The 22,623-nt window shown below is 33.8% G+C and overlaps 1 protein-coding gene across 2 annotated transcripts in view; it reads left to right on the forward strand.

Annotated features, from left to right (window-relative positions):
- ATAD2B (ATPase family AAA domain containing 2B) overlaps positions 1–22,623 on the forward strand; it is a 122,570-nt gene that overhangs the window by 49,692 nt on the left and 50,255 nt on the right. For both annotated transcript variants that reach the window (XM_070451180.1, XM_070451170.1), the window contains 5 exons: positions 1,669–1,828; positions 3,192–3,282; positions 10,326–10,637; positions 13,131–13,266; positions 20,934–21,120. In XM_070451180.1, coding sequence (XP_070307281.1) covers positions 1,669–1,828; positions 3,192–3,282; positions 10,326–10,637; positions 13,131–13,266; positions 20,934–21,120 — 886 coding nt within the window. The remainder of the gene's footprint in view (positions 1–1,668; positions 1,829–3,191; positions 3,283–10,325; positions 10,638–13,130; positions 13,267–20,933; positions 21,121–22,623) is intronic.

Here is a 22,623-nt window from a genome sequence, read left to right on the forward strand (position 1 = left end):
GGAACCAGAGATCAAATTGCCAGCACCCACTGGATCATGGAAAAAGCAAGAGAATTCCAGAAAAGCATCTACTTCTGCTTTATTTTTTTTTTTCTCTCTCTCTTTTTTTTTTCTGCTTTATTGACTATGCCAAAGCCTGAGTGTATGGGTCACAACAAACTGTGGAAAATTCTTCAAGAGATGGGAAGACCACCTTACCTGCCTCCTGAGAAACCTGTATGCAGGTCAAGAAGCAACAATTAGAACTGGATATGGAACAATGGACTGGTTCTAAATTGGGAAAGGAGTACATCAAGGCTGTATATTGTCACCCTGCTAATTTAACCTCTATGCAGAGTACATCATGTGAAATGCCAAGCTGGATGAAGCAGAAAGTGGAGTAAAGATTGCTGGGAAAAATATCAATAACCTCAAATATGCAGAGGACAGAAACCTTATGGCAGAAAGCGAAGAGAAATTAAACAGTCTCTTGATGAAGGTGAAAGAGGAGAGTGAAAAAATTGACTTAAAATTCAACATTCAGAAAACAAAGATCTTGGCATCTGGTCCAATCACTTCATGGCAAATAGATGGGGAAACAATGGAAACAGTGACAGATTTTATTTTCTTGGGCTCCAAAATCACTGCAGATGGTGACTGCAGCAATGAAATTAAAAAATGCTTGCTCCTTGGAAGAAAAGCTATGACCAACCTAGACAGCATATTAAAAAGCAGAGACATTACTCTGCCTACAAAGTTCTGTATAGTCAAAGCTATGGTTTTTCCAGTAGTCATGTGTGGATGTGAGATCTGGACAATAAAAAAGGCTGACTGCTGAAAAATTGATGCCTTTGGGCTGTGGTGTTGAAGAAGACTCTGGAGAGTCCCTTGGACTGCAAGGAGATCAAACCAGTCAATCCTAAAGGAAATCAATCCTGAATATTCATTCATTGGAAGGACTGATGTCTGAAGCTGAAACTCCAATACTTTGGCCCCCTGATGTGAAGAGCTGACTCATTAGAAAAGACCCTGATGCTGGGAAAGATTGAAGGCAGGAGGAGAAAGGGACAACAGAATGAGATGGTTGGATGACACCACTGACTTGATGTATGTGAGTTTGAGCAAGCTCCGGGAGATGGTGAAGAACAGGGAAGCCTGGTGTGCTGCAGTCCATGGGGTCGCGAAGAGTCAGACAAGATTGAGCAACTGAACAACAACAAAAATACCCCAACAATGTGATAAATTTCAAATAATCATGCTGAGGGAAAGAATCCAGTAGAAAAAAAGTATTTACCTTGTGATTCTATCTATATAAAATTTTAGGTAGTGCAAGCTAATGTATAGTGACAGAACTTGGATCAGTACTTTGCAAGGGATTGGATAGAGGTCAGGGAGGAGCAGTGGGGATGGATTACAAAGGGTGCAAAGAAGAGCATAATCAGTATTACTTTTTTCCTTAATGGTGATAGTTTCACATACTTCAAAATTCAGCAATTTGTGCTCTTTAAACATATCCAATGTCATATCTTCAGAAGACTTAAACCTGTTTAGAACAATATGAGAAAGTTAATTGGAACTTAATTTCACTTTTGAACATGGATATAAAAATCTTTAAGACTGATAAAAGTTAGTATAAGCAACAGTTTTTGCAACTTTTTTCTTTCTTTCCTCTTTAAAATTTTCTTACAGCTCTATAGTGTCAACCCTCCTTGCTCTTATGGATGGATTAGACAATAGGGGTGAAATTGTTGTTATTGGTGCTACAAATAGACTTGATTCTATAGATCCTGCTCTTAGGAGACCTGGTCGTTTTGACAGAGAATTTCTTTTCAACCTTCCGGATCAAAAGGTAACAGTTTCTGTTTTCAATATACTAAGATTTATTTCTTATTTGATTATGAAGTGTGTGTGTGTATGTATACACACCAGGCTTCCCTGTTCTTCACCATCTCCTGGAGCCTGCTCAAACTCACATACGTCAAGTCGTATATATATATGAAAGAAAATATTTGTTATATCATTGGTTTACTTTTGGTAGTTGAATGCCCAGCTTAGACCTTGGAATTGAAGCAATAGCTACTGATTCCAGATTTTGTCAACTTTTGAGCAAAATTTATCCTGATAACTTCCAAGTTCTTTTTGTCTTGGAGCTAGATCCCAGATTCCTCACCAAGCCAATAATAATTTTATCTTGGTTATAATTTGCTTTTTTTTCATTTATTTTTATTAGTTGGAGGCTAATTACTTTACAATATTGTAGTGGTTTTTGTCATACATTGACATGAATTAGCCATGGATTTACATGTATTCCCCATCCCAGTCCCCCCTCCCACCTCCCTCTCCACCCTATAATTTGCTTTTTCATAGTCTTAAGAAACTCAAGTAGCAGTGTTGAGGCAATAAGGACATTAAATTTTAGAAAGTGTTGTTTTTCCCCTGAAAGAAGGCAAATGTGAAAAAACATTCTGATGTGACTTTTCAGCTGATTATGGATTTTTATAGTTCAGTGTTTCTTTTTTTACTGTGGGAGAAAAAGAAATTTAATTTGGAACCAAGATGTTAAAATTTTGATTGTGTTATACAGTTAGATTTAAGGTAGAGAATGCTATTTGAAAGAAAAAAATCAAGGTAAAATTGTTTAAACCTTTGTTTTTTTCAGTGAATTCAATTACTATTTATGGAGATTACCTTGTTATGTATTAAGTGTGAAAGCATTCATGAACTTATATGACAGTGTGTATTATATTTCTTTACTTAATCAAAAACTTCAACTTCAAAATGTCATGACACTTTATGCATATTAGAACTAAAAGGACCTGAAAAATCTAAATATACAGTTTGTTAGAAGTTATGCTTATTATAATGCATTGAAGTTTTTTGCTGATACATTTTCAGATGGTAAAAATGATGTGGAGGAAAGTGTAATTTAGTTTTGAGTTCTAGTCCTAGATCAAGTTCCTTTACTTCTCAGACTATTACATGTCCTAGTTTGTGAAACAAGGATCTCTACTACATAGCTCACAGGGTTATTATGGGAATCAGAGTTAACACGGCTGCCAAGCTGTTTATGCTTCTTTTAAAATAAACAATTGCTTTTCTGGGTATGGTTAGTTGATGAATTTGTTCCATCTGATACATTTTGGGGTTGATGATATTTTATTTGTATTTTTTTCCTTAGGCAAGATTTTATTTATCTGTGCTTTTCTTCTTAGGCAAGAAAACACATTTTACAGATCCATACCAGGGACTGGAATCCAAAATTGTCGGATGCTTTTTTAGGTGAATTGGCTGAAAAATGTGTTGGTGAGTGCTACTATTTGAATTTTTGATTGTCATTGTTTGTTCTGCTCAGTCTCCTTTTCCCCTTATATTTGGAATGTGAATGAGTATAATTATATTTTTGTGCAATAGATGGCTTTGCCTTCAAATGTAAAAAATTATTTTAAACATTTCACTTGAAGTTTGAACACTTCTAAATTAAAATTTTAGGTGCCATTAGGTGTTTCGATTAACAGAACTCCGTAGTAATAATGCCTTTCATTGAGTGCTGGATTTCCAATCTTATTACAGTGTCTCCTTTTAGGAACTGTTCCCTTTCAGAAATTTTACTAAGAAAAATAAGTTTAAACAAGAGGTAAAGATCCATGTATAGGGCAGGACTATAGTCTTTTACTTCACAGATTACATGATGGACTCATCTTCATTCTGGTGGTGTAGAAAGAAGTTGAGTGAGAGGAGTCTTCAAAGAAAACACTTAATGACATCTGCTATATTTCCCTAAATGTTAAACTCTCCAAGTTAATGTTAAATTATTCACAGAGTAGAAGATCTCCTACAGAGTGAATGAACACTATTGCCCTAAAAGGATATGGTGAGAGTATTTTATGTGCATACATAGGAGATGGAATTCAGAGGTTTTAGAATTCAGGAGTTTGGCACTAATTAGGTCTGAAATAAAAATGAATATGGTATTAAGCAGCTGAATATTACACGCAGGTATTTTCCTTTCATTCTTTTTCTGTCTTTTGTCTATTTTTCTCTCATTCTCCCAAAAATATAGATTAAAAATCTCTCCATGAACTTTTTAAGCATTATGAAGAAGTTCCCCTAATAAGTCCACTAACAATCAGCAGTCTACTTGGGAAAAGTTTAAAGTTACCAAAACCAAAAAGAACAACTTAGTTAAAAAATCATTGTGGTCCACCATCAAATAATTAAAACTTAAATAGAACATTAGTCCATTCAGTTAGCTACATCCGAATTATCCTCTTCATCCACAGGGACCTCCATCTCCGAAGCAGCATACCTCAACTTTTGAACCACAAAGACCTCGACATCTTCTGGTGAGGAGAAAACGTAAATCTCTCCAGCACTACTCCAGTTTAAGCTTTGCCTGGTATAAGAGAGCATGCGCCAAACCCATTTCATGTAAATTTGGCTTGACCTTTGCAAAGCCTTGTGCTGCTTTATGGGAGAGGGTGGTATTTGGTACAAAACCCAGTCTTTGCCCTTTTTGAAAATTTGACCCCTTTTATTTCCTGCTACTTTTATGATATTGTGTTAGAGTACAGATCAGAATGGAAAGTCTTTGTTGATTGGTCTGTGAATTTGTCACAGAATGATCCTTAATTGAAATAAGCAGAAGTCTACAGATAATCTTGGAAATTCCCTGAGTAATCTAAAAATTACTTTTTATTACCCTATCTACCATCTGAAATATTATATACTCTAATTTGTCATCCTAAATATTAGAGTCTCAGTTTTCTTTTTCATTTCCAAAGGCCACTACTTCTTATTTTATCAGGTTATTTCTTTTAGCTTTTAGTCAGTTTCTTAAGTTAAAAAAATTTTAAGACATACTTTGTTATAGGACTGAAAAATTTCTCTTGCCTTTTTTTGGGGTGGCATTGCTGGTTTAGAATCTGCTTATATATATACTATTTTCTTCCTGGAGAGTGACATAAAAATTATAATTAATTTAATTATAATTAACTGACTTCTGATTTTGTTTGTGACATTTATTTCATTTAAGAAACCAATTCACATTAAAAAAAATCAAATGCAAGTCTTCAAACAGGAATGAAATAGCAATACACTTTAAATTCATTATGAAGTTACCACTTATATATCCCAAAGATGTTTTAACATGTATGGGTTCAGTAGAGTGAAATTTATGCCTGACCAAAGAGTAAGCAGGTTGTTGATGAAGAACTGAAAACATGGTTGACCTTTTGTTAGAGGTTATGGATTTGGTAACTTTTATCTTGAAATGAATTCCCAAGTACTTGGAGGTTTGCATGCTTCATAGGTGTGATTTTTAGTAGTCTTCAAGTAATTTTGGTATCCAGAACATGTGCATAAATAGTAGGAGCTTAAAGTTAATGAAGATCTTCTATCTAATCATATTTGTCTATTCATTTTCACTAAGGTTTAAGCAATGAAAGGGTCTCTGTCAATGAGGCATCTTAGCTTGTGGACCTTCACTGTTTGGTATTTTACTTAAAAAGTAGCTTCATAAAATTTTATTGCCTTTCCTAGTTTATAGCCTCTTTGAATAGTTTATACTTTCAGTCTTTCAGACAAATCTCCATCTTAACAGTACTCAAAATGCCTTTTTTTTTTTTTTTGGTGTCTAGATATGTGTATTTATCAGACTATTAGAATTGTAATGGTAGAACTAGTATAGTTATGGAATTCTTATGGAAGGGATTTTGATATTTTCTCTAATATCAACTTTTAACTCTCAAAAGAGGCTATATTTCAGTATTTCTAGAATAGTCATATCACCTATTTTCTAAACCAGGACCCTTTGAGAGTGAAAAAATATGCTGTTTAGGCAAGTGACCTAAACCGGGACATGTGATCACACTTAGTATAAGCTATTTAGCCTAGTTATGATATACCTTTAATCCTGTTTTAGAGTCTGGTAAGGAAAGTGTATAAAGTATTGGGGTCGCATGGGGTCCCAGTGCGGTCACAAAAGAGTCAGACATGACTTAGTGACTAAACAAAAGGAAAGTACATTATTAACTCAGTAGTTCTCATTTTTTTTGTTTATCAGAATGACTGGTAGTTTTCTCAAAATACGTATTTATGATATTAAACCACCACTTAGTGATTCTGATTCACTAAGTTTGTTGGTAACCTATTGTTAATTCATTTTCTTTGTTTATTCAGACTAGTCAAGGTTGACAACCACAGATATAAACTAGTAATTCTCATTCATGAACAAATGTAACAAAGATAAATCCTGTAATTTATTCTGTTGGTTATGATAATCCATGTGAAAATTAATTTTTTTCAAGTAAAACTTTATTACTAATGATGAAATTCAAACTTTCAAGGAAAAAATTAGAATTTTTTTTTTAACAAAATGGATTATAAACTACATGGCAGTTCTCAAAGGGTGCTGTATGACATATTTGTCACTGTGAGCTGACAGCTTGCTAACACTTAAAAGACTGTAGTGATGAGATTGTGGTAATATTAACAAATGTGATTTTTGATATTGTTAATAAAATGTGTCAATATAAAAACATCCATATAATTTAGGGAAGGAAATTTACTTCTTTAAATGGAATCTATTACAGTTGATAAACTCTAAAGTTATCTTTAATAAGTTAAGAAAAAATGAACAGTGGATTGCTAATTGTATTATTAACATATTATATCAAACACAAATGTTATGGGCAACATTTACTGTATAAAATAACTTTTAGTGACTTTGTTCTGTTCTGCATTGATTTTGAGCATTTTTTTTGAGCATTTTTTTTGGTCTTTTTTAACTTAGACTTTTTGCACTTAAAATTGGGTCATATAGGATGTTCAGTAACTGTATATACTTTTAAAGAAGTAAAAGGAGTGTGGTTTATATTTTTTGAAGGTAGTAGTTTATTCTTTACTTCCTCTGAAATGGATTGTTTGATTAACTTTATGTCTGAGCTAGTGTTCTACAGTCATTTTGTTGAACTAATGTTACAGATATGTATGGAATAGGAAAAGATAGGTTTTTTGGGGGGGGGGTGATTCATTCCTTAAGAAGTAGAAAATAAAATGGAGAGTGATGGTGTGATCACTCACCTACAGTCAGACATCCTGGAGTGTGAAGTCAAGTGGGCCTTAGGAAGCATCACTATGAACAAAGCTAGTGGAGGTTGTGGAATTCCAGCTGAGCTATTTCAAATCCTAAAAGATGATGCTGTGAAAGTGCTGCACTCAATATGCCAGCAAATTTGGAAAACTCAGCAGTGGCCACAGGACCCGAAAAGGTCAGTTTTCATTTTAATCCCAAAGAAAGGCAATGCCAAAGAATGCTCAAGCTACTGCACAATTGCACTCATCTCACAGGCTAGTAAAGTAATGCTCAAAATTCTCCAAGTGAGGCTTCAACTGTACATGAACTGAGAACTTCCAGATGTTCAGGCTGGATTTAGAAAAGGCAGAGGAACCAGAGAGCAAATTGCCAGTATTCGTTGGAGATCATAGAGAAAGCAAGAGAATTCCAGAAAAACACATTTCTGCTTCATTGACTACACTAAAGTCTTTGACTGTTTGGATCACAACAAAGTGTGGAAAATTCTTCAAGAGATGGGAATAGACCACCTTACCTGCCTCCTGAGAAACCTGTATGCAGGTCAAGAGGCAGCAGTTAGAACTGGACATGGAACAATGGACTAGTTCCAAATTGGAAAAGGAGTATGTCAAGGCTAATATATTGTCACCCTGCTTATTTAACTTCTATGCAGAGTACCTCATGTGAAATACCGGGCTTTGTGAAGCACAAGCTGGAATCAAGATTGCTGGGAGAAATATCAATAATCTCAGATATACAGATGATACCACCCTTATGGCAGAAAGTGAAGAGGAACTAAAGAGCCTCTTGGTGAAAGTGAAAGAGGAGAGTGAAAAAACTGGCTTAAAGCTCAACATTCAGAAAACAAAGATCATGGCTTCTGGTTCTGTCACTTCATGGCAAATAGACGGGGAAACAATGGAAACCGTGACAGAGTTTATTTTCTTGGGCTCCAAAATCACTGCAGATGGTGACTGCAGCCATTAAATTAAAAGACGCTTGCTCCTTGAAAGAAGAGCTATGACCAACCTAGCCAGCATATTAAAAAGAGATATTACTTTGCTTACAAAGGTTCATATAGTCAAAGCTATGGTTTATCCACTAATCATGTATGGATATGAGAGTTGGACCATAAAGAAAGCTGAGTGCCAAAGAATTGATGCTTTTGAACTGGGATGCTGGAGAAGACTCTTGAGAGTCCCTTGGACTGCTAGGAGATCAAACCAATCAATCCTAAAGGAATTGAATATTCACTGGAAGGACTGATGCTGAAGCTGAAACTCCAATACTTTGGCCACCTGATATGAAGAACTGACTCATTGGAAAAGACCGTGATACTGGGAAAGATTGAAGGCAGGAGGAGAAGGGGACAATGGGGGATGAGATGGTTGGAAGGCATCACCGACTCGATGGATATGAGTTTGAGCAAGCTCCAGGAGTTGGTGAAGGACAGGGAAGCCTGGTGTGCTGGAGTCCATGGGGCTGCAACGACACTAATGAGTGACTGAACTAAACTGAACTGAATGGTAAACTTGTTTTTTTCTGAGGAATTTTTGGGAAATTGATTGCTGGCATGGGACAGTGTTCAAGCTTCATCTGCTTATCCTTTTCTGAATTAAATTCTCATAGGACATAGTAAGTTTTCCCCTACCTCTTAATAAATGTTCCTTTTAAGAATACAATTCTTAATAATTTTAGTTGAAATTTTTAGTCCCAGTAAGTTGGTTTAATAGTAAAAGAACTTAAATTTCTTGGGAATAAAAAATAAAAGCCTAGTAGATAGGATTCATTGTTCCCCCTTTCCTGTTATACATGGTAACTTAACAGTTTTATGTTTCCAGACTATAACCTTGCTGTTAACTTTTTTCTCTTTTCATTCATTCTTTCACGCAGGAAATTATTGGATATCTATTGAAAGCCAGGCCAGACATTGTTCTTGGTATTTGAGATAGATAAACACTTAGTGAACAAGACAAATAATCCTAGAGGTCATTTTCTAGTTGGGGAAGGCAGATAATAAAAATATTAAGTAAAGGATAAGGTGATAAGTGCTGTGGAAAAAGGAGAGCAGGGTAAGGAGTTTTCTGTTGCGTGTAGGACTTGGTTAAGGTGATATTTAGTGATAATAGGGATATAGTTTATTATAGAAGTGTGAGTCAATTTGATTTATATGGTTTTGTTCCTTAATGTTCTTTTTCTGCCAGTTAATCTGGGACTGTTTCTTCTCTGCTTATATTTTTCCTGTCTAATCACCATTTTAATTTCAGTACTTAAGTGTTCTACAAGGTCATTGTAAGATATAAAATGAAATAAATATGATAACACCCCAGAAGAGTTTAGGGACTAATGTTCTGTAACTAGTTTGAGTGGTTCCCCCTGCTGGCGTAACTGACAAAGGTGGCCAAATGTAGGTTTAATCGGTAATGTAAAAAACCAACCACGACTAGTTTGAGTTTTCTTCTTTGTTTTGTGTTAAAGACCTAACAGTTCATATATTTTTCTATGTATTTGTTGCTCAAATGAATGAAATGACTGACTTCACTGGCAGCTTGATCAGTTATTTTACTTGATGATCACTTAAATATGGGTAATGGATGATGCCTCATGTTTCTATAGCCCTTTGAACTAGATTATCAATCACTTTAAGCTAAAAATATATATAAAAAGGAAATTAATGTGAAAAATGGAAGAATTCTCATTCCTTTTAGTACCTTTGGAATTATCAGAGATGCTTACAACTTTATTTAGTTTTGGGGATACTTAGATATTAACCTGCTTCTACCTTGTACTCAGAGTTGGTAGTAGAATAGCTCTGATTTTGAAGTTTCTGCTTATGTATACTACTTTGTACCTACTTTTTTATGTATAGGTGTTTGAAATTAGTAATATTAGAAAAATTTATGGAAAACTAATGCCTTAAGGACTAAACTGATGATTAGGAATATTGATGAAGGATTGATATGATGTTATTTTTCTTAAACCTTTCTTGAAGAAAGATGTACATTATAACCAGTGGTCTTGGCACAAAAATATATGACTTCTTTTAATATCATTAGTTTATGTATTTGTTAATATTCAAAGCATTTTTAGTTAATGGATAAATGGTTTTATTAGATGTTTTTAAAGGGTCATTTTTCATTTTGCTAGTAAAATTGCCCATAATAATTGATTTAATATTAGTTTTTTTGGATAAAGATGTACATATTTGCAAAATATAATTGGTACTTGGAAAAATGGACTTACCTTTGTTATCCTTTTCCCTTTTGTGCATTAGGCTATTGCGGAGCTGATATTAAGGCCCTGTGCACTGAAGCTGCCCTGATTGCCCTGCGGAGGCGTTATCCTCAGATCTATGCTAGCAGTCATAAACTGCAGCTAGATGTTTCCTCAATCGTGCTCAATGCCCAAGATTTTTACCATGCAATGCAGAATATTGTGCCTGCTTCCCAGCGTGCTGTCATGTCTTCGGGACATGCACTGTCTCCCATCATAAAACCACTGCTGGAAAGAAGCTTCAACAACATCCTAGCTGTCCTGCAAAAAGTGTTTCCTCATGCTGAGATTAGCCAGAGTGACAAGAAAGAAGGTAGTATAAATTCTCTTTTCATACTGTTTAAATGAAATAAGTATGGGCATAAGTAAATAAATTGAATATCCTTATAATAGTATTTGTGTGTTACTCTTTTATATTTGCCATGAATATAGGAGATGTATCTATTTCATTTGCCACTGTATTCTAGACCTAGCATATGCCTGGCATACAGTAGTTGCTTACTCAGTGTCTATAAGAATAATGAATGGATATTTGTTCTGAATATTTGTTCTGTTTGTTTACTCTTGGGACTATCTGACTATCTTAATATAGGAGTGTTACCATCTTTAGGAAAGTTGACTGTAATAGTATTGGTTTACATTTCTCTTATTATTATAAAGTGCTTACATAAATTGTCATTTATTAATCCTCATAACAATCCTGTGGGGTAGGTACTCTTACTCTATCAAAAATGAAGATATTCGCTTATATAAGGTCACTCAGTAAGTTCTAGGTCTTGCTCAAACCCAGGGAGCCCAACTCCAAAGGCAGTGCGCTTAACCATGTTGTTATAATGTCCCTCTGGATTCAGCTCATCATATTGCTATTATTGGCACAGCACTCCATAGTGTGCTGTGCTAATGGAGTGTAGTTTATTAGTAAGGGGGTAAATTAGAACCTGATTATAGATGGTCTTGAATTCTGTCCTCATGATTGTAGTTTGAATTTGAGAAAAAAATAGAAAGCTACTTTAAAAAATGTTACTTATTTATAGGAAAACTTTAAGTTTGTATGCTAATCAAAGTAAAGCCCATGAACTTTGAAGAGACAGTAATTTTTAAAAATTGTCTTAATTTTCTTTGTTTAGTATGTAGTTTTCACTGTATAGAAAATTGTTAGTGAATTATGTTAATGTTATAACTGTTATATAGAGTAAAAATCATCAGTAGTCAGTGAATTTTGCTGTTATTAATATATTTTTCAGAAACTTTTTAAGGTAGATTCTCATGAAATATCACATTGATTACTTGATTTCTTAAATTTGTCAAATGAGAATAGATATTATATATGAGCCAGCTACTCTGCCATGAACTGTACATTTCTTTTTTTTTTTTTTTTTTTTTTTAATTTTTTTATTTTATTTTATTTTATTTTTTTTTTTTTTTTAATTTTTATTAGTTGGAGGCTAATTACTTTACATCATTACAGTAGTTTTTGTTATACATTGATATGAATTAGCCATGGATTTACATGTATTCCCCATCCCAGTCCCCCCTCCCACCGAACTGTACATTTCTTGTCTCTGATTTTCATAACTGAGAATCTGTATGTTTTCCCTAATTTTTTAAAATTAAACTATGTTACCTTTAGAAAATCATAAAAATCTACCTCCTCTTCTGAGAGATTATAACTTCTTTATTTCCATTTGAGAATTTTTTTATGACATTATTAGCTATGTTTTCTTACCATTTTTTTCCCCATAAGTATTAAGTATGCTTTAGATCCAATTTTTTCTTTATATGCCAGTGGAAGGAAGAAATCACTTTGATTATTAATAATATTTTTTAGTTATTTAGATATATTATTCTGGATTATTTTGGTCTTTAATATTTTTCTTAGCAAGTGTCCTTGTAAATCAAATGGTACTTAATTATTTGATTACTTTTTATAATATTAGTCATGTTAAATATTTGACTTCTTAAAGCCACTGAATTGTGCTCTATCTGCCAGCACAATTCAAGACCTCATTTTAGAAAGCATACCTCTTTTTTTCCTTGTTTTCTTTGGGGAAGGGTATGATTTCTGTCGATTTTAATTTCCTCACATTTCTCCTATACATGTAGCATTGCTTTTTATTGAATGAATTGACACTTTTGTTAAGTATGTGTGAATTACAGCTATAATACTTTAGGTTGCAGTCTAGGTAAATTTTTAAGTATGGCACTCTCAATAGGAATTATAGTTCCAGTTGTTCTTTGAGCAGTAACTTAAGACCCATAAAGAGACTGATGTTACTTGAATGAGTGTGTTTTCTAAGATTGGCTTTTTTCCCACTAAATTCCTGAGTCCCTTCTTAACTAGACTAGATTTTCCTTGAAGTGTGTGTGTGTATGCCATGTGAAAAAAATAAAGGTCAATTTATTCCTTGTTGCTTTTGTAAGAACTGGGCCATACTTCAATTACTCTATTAATTAAACCATTTTATATTAAATGCACTGGTTTTGGTGAAAATTAGCTTAGAGATTCTTAGTAAGTAGGTGAGAACTTTATGAGAGTGCCATTTCTTTTCCAAACTTCTTGTAGTTATTCTCCAAAAATGTATCTCATAATACTTCAGTAGTCTGTACAGGTGAAAGAATTACATTGGTTCCATTTATAACTTACTCAGAATACTGTAGTTTGTCATTTTCCTGGTCAGTTTGTGTTATTTGATAGATAACTTGTTACTGCCACTTGTTTTTTTAATCAGTTTTCCTTAGCTTTGGTAGGTCAGTAGTATTAAATGACTTCTTAAGCCTCATAATCTTTGTGTTCTTTTTAAAACAGATATAGAAACTTTGATTTTAGATGACAGTGAAGATGAGAATGCTTTATCAATTTTCGAGACAAGTTGTCACTCAGGATCACCAAAGAAACCGTCATCGGCTGCTGCTGTACATAAACCTTACCTTCATTTTACAAGGTAAGTGATTTATAGCAAAGTTCTCAACTTAGACCGATTTTTACTACTTTATGGTTAGAGTTGCAGTATAGTTTTACTTACGGTTATAACCTTGAGGACTTTTTTTTCCTGTTGTTTGGACATAGTTCTGGAAAACTTATATTGTGCTTTTGTTTTTGTATGGTAGTAATTTGGCTTATTGGTCAACTAAAGATATTTTTCCTTAAACTGATTGTGGGATTCCTTTTTTTTTTAAGTAGGATAGAAGGCAGGGTTACCTTTAGAAAGTCAATCCATGTCCCCAGTATTCTTGCTTTTTATTTCAACTGAACAGAAATGAAATATTTACTGTGATCTAGAGTATTTTGATTGTAATAAGTTTCACATGATAATTTAGGACTCTAAGGGTACTAAGAGATTTTGAGTTAGAAATTGCTTAGTAATTAAATCAATAACTTTCTGATTGTCCACAACCTCATTAGTTTACACTTTCTAATTTAGATTTTATGTTTTTTCTATTTACCTTTATTTATAGTAAAGCAGCTTTTGCTATACACTTCAATAGGTAAACAGTTTTAGTGCTAATGTAATTTTGAAGTAAGACATTAAATAGTTTTCAAATAGTAACAGCATCATCAACTTGCATTTACATAATTATCAGGATAGTTGAAGCACCATAGTGCTCCAGTCAGGTAGGTCTAATAGGGTTTTTTTTATAGGACTTTTATTAGAAGACATTGTGTGTATTTTTTAAAGTAATGTTTCTTTAGAGAGATTTTGAATGAATTTAAGTCTTCAACATTAATGAAGTTTCTCTCATAGATTTTGGTGAAATGTTAATTTGATTATTTGCATTGATAACCCTTCCTTGTTTTTCAGTTTTTAAAATGAGACTAAATCACTTTAATTTACTCTTTAACAGCAAACTATCCTGTTAGTAACTTTTGTCTTCTACTGGCAGAGCCTTTCTTTTATGCCTTCTGGGAAGTTTTCTGACACTATTTTAGTAATTTTACAAATCTGTTTATTAAGGGAAAACAAAATGATCATTTTTTTCTGACTTTCACCTGGTTAGCTGTGTGTGTGCTATTTGTTTTAACAGTTTTAGTTGTTTGAATTTGAAATACATAGTAGAAGCCAAGCAACTGTCAAAAGACAAGTTTTTCAATTTTATATTAAAAACATTCTGTCACTGACTTAATGTATATCAGTGCCATGGTTTATTTTGTTTGACTTAGCCTTTCTGAAGAAATTGCTCTTTTGCATAAGCTTTTCTAATTCATTGATTTGACTTTGATTTAATAGTGAGACAGCTGTATCCTAGGATGAACTTTTTAAAGAGATGTTTTGATAAAATTAGTTTGTTTATTTACTCATTCTGCCATTTTTTTTTAAACCCTGTGCCAGGCACTGTACTAGATGCTGGAAACATGAATAAGATATAGTTCTTATTCTGGAAAAGTTCTTGTTCTTGCGAATGACAAGCATTAGGATATGGCTGGTGTTTTGAAAACAGAACTAACAGGCTTGCATAGGGAAGTCCAGAAATGCTTTACAGAAAAAATGGTGACAGTTGCTGTCCTTTTGAGTATAGGAGTTAGCATTTGTTGTTTATTACAAACTAGACATGTGGTAGGTGTATAAAGCAGGGCTTCATACATGGTAATACATATAGGCCTCTCAACAGTCATTTAGCATTTGTGGTATCATCATTTTATAAATGAGGAAACTGAAGTACAAAGAAGTTAAGTAAATTGCCCATGATCATGCTGCTAGCAGGGGGCATACTTGGCACTGTTTTGTTTCCTGGGACCATATTCCTTCTGTTGTACTGTGTGGTTTCCAAATTGATTTCTAAGCTTAGTAGGTTTTTATGGGTAGCTTGGATGATATGATTTTTCACTTTCCAAGAAATATTTACCTTAGAATATAAGCCTTTAATAAGGGTTGCACACATATTTTGTTTTTGTTGATTTGGTTTGGTTTGGCTTTTTTGTTTGAGCAACATGTGTTAGCATGTCAGATTAATACAGAAAAGATGCTGGACAAGTAGAAAGCATGACTTGAATGCTGGTGTCAGTAACACTAGCTCAGGCATTGATGGTGCGTTTCTGTTTCTGGAATAGTTTCCTAAAACTGTTGAAATCTTTTCTTTAGATTTACGAAGAAATAGAAGTCAAAGTATTTAAGGTCTGTCGATCTGATAAAGAACTCTTATGATGGAAAATAAGTTTTCTTTCTTACTGTATATTACCATAAAGGGATTAGAAACAGAACTTTCTGAGGTTTTCCAAATGAAAATAGCTTTGTTTTTTCTGATTAGAAAGATGATATACTCTGTAGAGAATTCAAGTAAAAAAGAAGAGCTTAAAGAAGAAAGTAAAATTAAAGCCCAAGCACCTGAAGGTAATATTTGTTAACATTTTGGTGACCACACTTGGTATTCTTGCTCTCCATATAGACAGACCCATATATTATTTTATATAATTTATAGTCTTCGTAAGGCTGTTAATGTAACTTGCCTTTCTTCCCTTATTAAGTTAGAAATTTTATTTCATGTCAATATATGTCTAATGTCATTATTTTAAAATAGTAACTGCATGGTATTTTTTAAATGTTTCACAGTTTATAATAACCTTATTGATAGAAATGGAAGTTTCCACTTTTCCTATTTTATAAACAGTGTTTATTTATGATAGACATCTTTCTAAGTATAAATCTTTATACCATTTTCTGATGCAGACCTTAGGGAAGATTTTAAAAACTGATGCTGTGGTCAAAGTGTGTATATGTTTAAAAACCTGATAGAAGTTGTTAAATTACCTTCCAGAAAGGTTGTACCAATTTATATTTTAGCACTAATGTATGAAAGGGTTATGTTTCTATTCCCTTTTCATTTCTGAGTGCTGTTTGTCTTTTAAAATCTTTACCAACTAGATAGATGAAAATAATACCTTTTTATTTATATGAATCATTTGTTCTTTCATATAGTCTTTCACTCATGCAGATCTTTTGTCAAGGTGCTTATTGTGTGCCAGATGTTGCTCTAGGTAATTGGATCCATGTTAAGATGCCTGCCCTTATTCAGCTTGCATTTTAGATGGAGTCAGACAGTAAAACAGTCAGCGTGCTAGATAAAATGTTAGAAGATAACTACTGTGGGGAAAAATGTAGAGAGCACTCAGAGATAAGGGAATCTTTGAGAGTAGGATGCATTATAGAATATCCTTGGCTATATTACATTTTGGTATATATTTGCCATATTTAATTTCAGAAAGTTGTGCTTTTTTCCATTCTCACTATTCATGAGAATACCAATTTTCCCACCATCTACTTACTAGTAAGAGTATTATAATCTTCAGTTTGCCAATCTAATAGATAAATGATGTTTCTGAATATTTTCATTATTTTTCAACTTTGATAATAACTGCCAAATCTTTCTCAAGCCTCCATCACTCTTAAGCTTTAAGCTTTGTCCAGCTGCCTGTCACCCTACGCTGTGTCACAGATCTTTCAGTGTGTGCTTGCTTGTGTCTCTCCTCTTCCCATCAGTCCTCTGAGCTACTATCCATTCAGTTGTCCTGACTGAAATTGGACACCATTCTCAACTCTTTCTCTTTCTTCCCTTCTATATCCAGTAAGTGACACAATCCTATAGATTTTTCTCACTAAATAAGTCTAATCTCAAGCTCTTCCTTCTACCTCCTCTGCTACTGTCCTTGTCTACACTGTTATTAACATCTCATGCTTGCGTTATTATATAGCATACCTCTAACTGGTCATCTTTCCTATGGTTTACCTTCTTTCAAAAACTCTTTCCTGTACTGATATGCTGAGTTAGAGTTACTATCCAAAAACATGTGTATGCTTACATCACTTCCCCTGCTTGAGCATCTTTAAAAAAAAAATAATTTTATGTATTTACTTATTTTTGGCTGTGTTAGGTCTTCATTGCTGTGCAGGCTTTTTCTCTGTTGCACTGCGTGGGGGCTATTCTCTAGATGCAGTGCGCAGACTTTTTGTTGCAGAGCATGGGCTCTTGGCGCACAGGCTTCAGTAGTTGCAGCACATGGGCTTAGCAGTTGCAGCTCCTGGGCTCTAGAGCACAGGCTCAACAGTTGTGGCCCAGGGGCTTAGTTGCTCCATGGCATGTGGGATCTTCCAGGATCAGAGATCGAACACGTGTCTCCTGCGTTGGCAGGCAGATTCTTTACTATTGACCCACCAGGAAAGCCCTACTTAAGCATCTTAATGTTTCCTCATTGTCTTCAGTGAGGATATGGCTTTTAACATGGCTTAGAGAACCCATCATAGCCCTTTGCAGTCTGATTCTCTTTCCCAATTCCCCTCCCTTACCCCAATATCTTTACTCCTACATTGTCCTAAAAATCTTGAAAGAAGCTAGCTGTAATGAACTATATCTACTACCCCAAAGGGCCAAGAGATTTTTTTGGCCTCTGGTCCTTTGTACATCCTGTTTGTATTTCTTGAAATTCATGCTTTCTGCCTTTGATCTGTTGGATTTTTGTGTTCTCATAATGCTTTGTCAGGAAAGTTATCTGTGAGTCTCTAATAGCACCATGTACTCAAAGGTTGTTTCTTATTAATTTATTTCCTTTTTCCAATAAATACACTGTGTCATGAACTCTGTAGTAACAGTGTATTGTGGATACTTTGGGCCAAAGCATTCAACATAGGAAGCAGTCAAAAATTGATAAATGAATGATCGTTTTAAGAAGTCACTTCTTTCTATTTTCTTTTTGAATTGTCTACATCCTTTGTATAAGAAGGTATTTTTGGTTAAAATACGTGCATATAAGCTCTTTATGCATTAAAATCAGTCCTGTTAATGGCAAATTTAACTATCTCATTTGATTGTTTGCTGTTTGGTTCAGATTGTAATTTTTTTTAATTTATTTTTTTATTGAAGGATAATTGCTTTACAGAATTTTGTTGTTTTCTGTCAAACCTCATCAGTCAGCCATAGGCACACATATATCCCCTCACTTTTGAATCAGCCTCCTTTCTCCCATCCTGTCCCACCCCTCTAGATTGATACAGAGCCCCTTGTTTGAGTTTCCTGAGCTATACGACAAATTCCTGTTGGCTATTTTACATATGGTAATGTAAGCTTCCATGTTACTCTTTCCATATATCTCACCCTCTCCTCCCCTCTCCTGAAGTCCCTAAGTCTATCTCTATGTCTGTTTCTCCATTGCTGCCCTGTACATAAATTCTTCAGTACCATTTTTCTAGATTCATATATATGCGTTAGAATACAATATTTATCTTTCTCTTTCTGACTCACTTCACTCTGTATAATAGATTCTAAGTTCATCCACTTCATCAGAACTGACTCAAATGCATTCCTTTTTATGACTGAGTAATATTCCATTGTGTATATGCACCACAACTTCTTTATCCATTCATCTGTCGATGAACATCTAGGTTGCTTCTGTGTTCTAGCTATTGTAAACAGTGCTGCAGTGAACAATGGGGATACATGTGTCTTTTTCAGTTTTGGTTTCCTCAGGGTATATGCCTAGGAGTGGGACTGCTGGGTCATATGGTGGTTTTATTCCTAGTTTTTAAAGGAATCTCCATACTGTTTTCCATAGTGGCTGTATCAATTTACATTCCCACCAACAGTGCAAGAGTGTTCCCTTTTCTCCACACCCTCCCCAGCATTTATTGTTTGTAGACTTTTTGATGATGGCCATTCTGACCAGTGTGAGGTGATATCTGATTGTAGTTCAGATTATAATTTTTGAATAACAAATGTTTTTAGATTTTTAAGAATTAAAAATACATGAATCTTTTGTTTTTTTGTTTCTATGTTAGAATTCATTTTGTTCTGTGAAATGAGGGTCTGTATCCTTCCTATTTAAAAACAATATTTGTGTTATAGTTCATCTTCATTCCATTTATCTTTATGTTTATTATCTTATATAAAATTCTTTCAATTAACTGTGATTTGTTTTCTGGGCTGCTATTAAGTTCCACTAATCAGGGTTTCTTTTCTCTGGTGTATTCTACATTCTGTTATTCTGTTCTGTAATATGTGTCAGTATAAAGTAAGGCACATCTTAATGTACTGTTTTAGAACCTGGGCCTTGCAGTTGTATGGACACCAAGTTGTGTAATCTTATAGCGAACTTCTCTGGGCCTTGGGTTCATTACTGTTTAGTAAGAGGAGACTTATGTATTTCATAGAATTGTTAAGAAAATTAAACAAGAAATCTGTATGAAGTGCTAGTTACTAAAATAGATTTAAATGTTCTGAAATTGAAGCTCACACACTTTTCCACTTGATATTTTTACTTGATTATTTTTTCAGATAATGTTGCAAGGAAGTTTTAAATCTCCCTCCTGCATCAAATTTTATTTTGGGATTTTTGATTTGCATTTTTAAAAATCTATAAAATAAAATACCATAAACTAACCATGGTTAACAATAGTGAAAGTGAAAGTCGCTCAGTCCTGTCTGACTCTTTGTGACCCCATGGACTCTACAGTCACTGTATAGTATTCTATACAGTCCACTGTATTCTATACAGTCCATGGAATCCTCCAGGCCAGAATACTGGAGTGGGTAGCCTTTGCCTTATAGTTAACAATAGCTAGGTATAAATGCATAGAAAGATTTGATGTCTGTATTCAGGCCCATGGTGTATTCCAAAAAGTTCTTCATCTCTCTTGTTAAGGTTTTTTATTATTGTTTATGATTTGTATATTTAGTATTGTTTATCATTTGTATTTTTACAGATGTGAATAGAATCTTCTTTCCTTCTTTGTATTGGTTATTGATGGTGTTTAGGAAAATCTTTCAGTTTTTCTATTTCCATCTTCAATCTTGTTATTTTGTTGGTAGGCTATGGGAGTGATTAGTTGATCCTCTTGGATTTTCTAGTGTACAATCCTGTTCTTTACAAGTAACAGTGTTTGTCCTATTTCTTTCCATTAGTTCCATTTTAAAATTTGCTTTATTATTGTTGCATTGCTTAGAATTTCTTGCGTTATGTACAGTGATATTAGATAAACTTGTTTCATTTATCTTTTTAGTGGTGCTGTAGAATCTTGAAAATACAAGTTGATTTTGATTTAATATGTTATCCTAAACTGGCCTTCTCCGGTGTAGGGCTTTAGATGTTATCTACTAGGTTAAGAACAGTTAGTTTTTATTGGCCTCAAAACAAAATTGCTGCCACTAAAGAAGTCCTACTTTTTTTTTTTCTATTTTAAAAATTGTAAAATATGTATGAAGTCTACCATTTTAACCATTAATAAAGAAAACCCTACATTTGGAATAATCTTTAGATGTATATCTTTATTAGAGAAGTGGAATTCTTAACATTTGACCTTGGATAATTAATAACTAGATCACACTTAGTATCTGAAGCATTTTCCAAGTTAATATATGTGGTATGAGAAGATGAATACCCAGGTAGTCTGACTTTCTTTCAGAATGGACTTTTATACTTTTATGTCTTTGTTGTTAATATGGTTAGAGAGATCAATATTTTAAAACTGTAATTAATGAAAAAGTGATTCACTGTACTTAAAAAGTGAGAGAAAAGCTCTATTAATTTGGTGTTACATTCTTTTATGTAATTATTTTCCTAATATTTCATCTTGATCTTTAGAGTGTATGGTTTTGAAATAATGATTATATATTATATGTATTGCAGGTCACCATATCATCAGCCAACCTCTTACAGGCCAAGATTATTGCTGTCTGGAGAACGAGGCTCAGGTCAAACTTCTCACCTTGCTCCAGCACTTTTGCACACTCTAGAAAAGTTCTCTGTGCATAGACTAGATCTCCCAGCACTTTATTCAGTTAGTGCCAAAACACCTGAAGAGTCATGTGCACAGGTAGGTTTGCACTGTATCAGAGTATTTCCAGCTTTCTTATTATTTATATCACAATAGTCTTTGATAGATAAATTTTTCTCAAAGAACAGTAATGTAAATATTAACTTTTTGTTGGTTGCTAGCATTATAATGTTAAGGCAGAGGATCCTTTTGGTTTTTTAAAATGAGATCAGTTTTTCCCATGATACTTCATTTTTTTCTGAAATTTTAATAATCCTATTTCTTGTATTAAAGCTCTATTAAACAGTATAGAAAGGGAACCTCTTTTTGCCTTTTTTTGACCCTTTTTACAGGGACTCTTTAAACTTCTGTCTGTACTTAAGAGCCTTATCACAGTAAGGGAGATAATATCAAGTTTGCGAAAGCCAAGATTTAAAATTAGTTTAGAAAACTGATAGCAATTTTAAAATTATATATATTTGTTTTAATAATCAAGTGTGTTTGATATTTAATTTTCCAATACTTTATCTTTGCTAGCTTATGAAGCCGTTTGATGTTTTAATATATAACTGTGAATTTATTACAAGTGTGTCATGTTGGAACTAGGGGCTAAGGGAATAAGTTTTTTGAACCAAGGGACCATGTCTTCACCATTTCTGTGTCTCTGACACAGTGCCCACCTCATAGTAAGTACTCATTAAATATTTGAGTGTCATCTTCTACTTTGACATTTAGCCTATTTTTAGAGATTAGACTACTGGAGTAGTAACACTTAAGAGCGTTGCACACAGTTTTTTTTTTTTCTCCCAATTATAGTTCATATATATTTAATGCATATACTATCTAACTGACAACCATTCTGCACCTTGTAGCAAGATAGAGTTTTTAAAATAGTTCATAGTTCAGTTCAGTTCAGTCACTCAGTCGTGTCCGATTCTTTGCAACTCCATGGACTACAGCACGCCATGCCTCCCTGTCCATCACCAACTCCTGGAGCTTACCCAAACTCATGTCTATTGAGTCAGTGATGCCATCCAACCATCTCATCCTCTCTCATCCCCTTCTCCTCCCACCTTCAATCTTTCCCAGCATCAGGGTCTTTTCAAATGAGTCAGCTCTTCACATCAGGTAGCCAATAGTGTCAGATTTATTTCTCTTTTACTCAACAGTTCTTTGGGTATTAACATGCTAGCAGTATTTCACTACTTATAAAGACCTAATTAAAGGGTTTTTTTTCCAAAACCCATGGCCTGCCTAAAAACTGTGTGCCAGTGATTTTCTCCAAGTTTTATACATTTAATTTATCCTGGCTGTGAGTGTTCTCCGATAAGGTTGATTTATATGTTTGCTCGTGTTTTTTTTTGTGAGACAAAATTATTGTAGTTTTTATGCAAGTAGGAGAATAACTCAGTACCATTTAAAATAAATCCAAGTGATGTACTAGGAAAATATAAATTAACAAAGTGACTTCAGAGGAGAGAGAATCTAAATAGACAATAGTTGTGGAAGAAGAAATTGAGTGTCAAAAAGCACTAAATCCAAACAATTTCATAGGTGAATTCT

The sequence above is a fragment of the Odocoileus virginianus genome, chromosome 2 (genome assembly GCF_023699985.2).
Source record: "Odocoileus virginianus isolate 20LAN1187 ecotype Illinois chromosome 2, Ovbor_1.2, whole genome shotgun sequence".
NCBI lineage: Eukaryota > Metazoa > Chordata > Mammalia > Artiodactyla > Cervidae > Odocoileus > Odocoileus virginianus.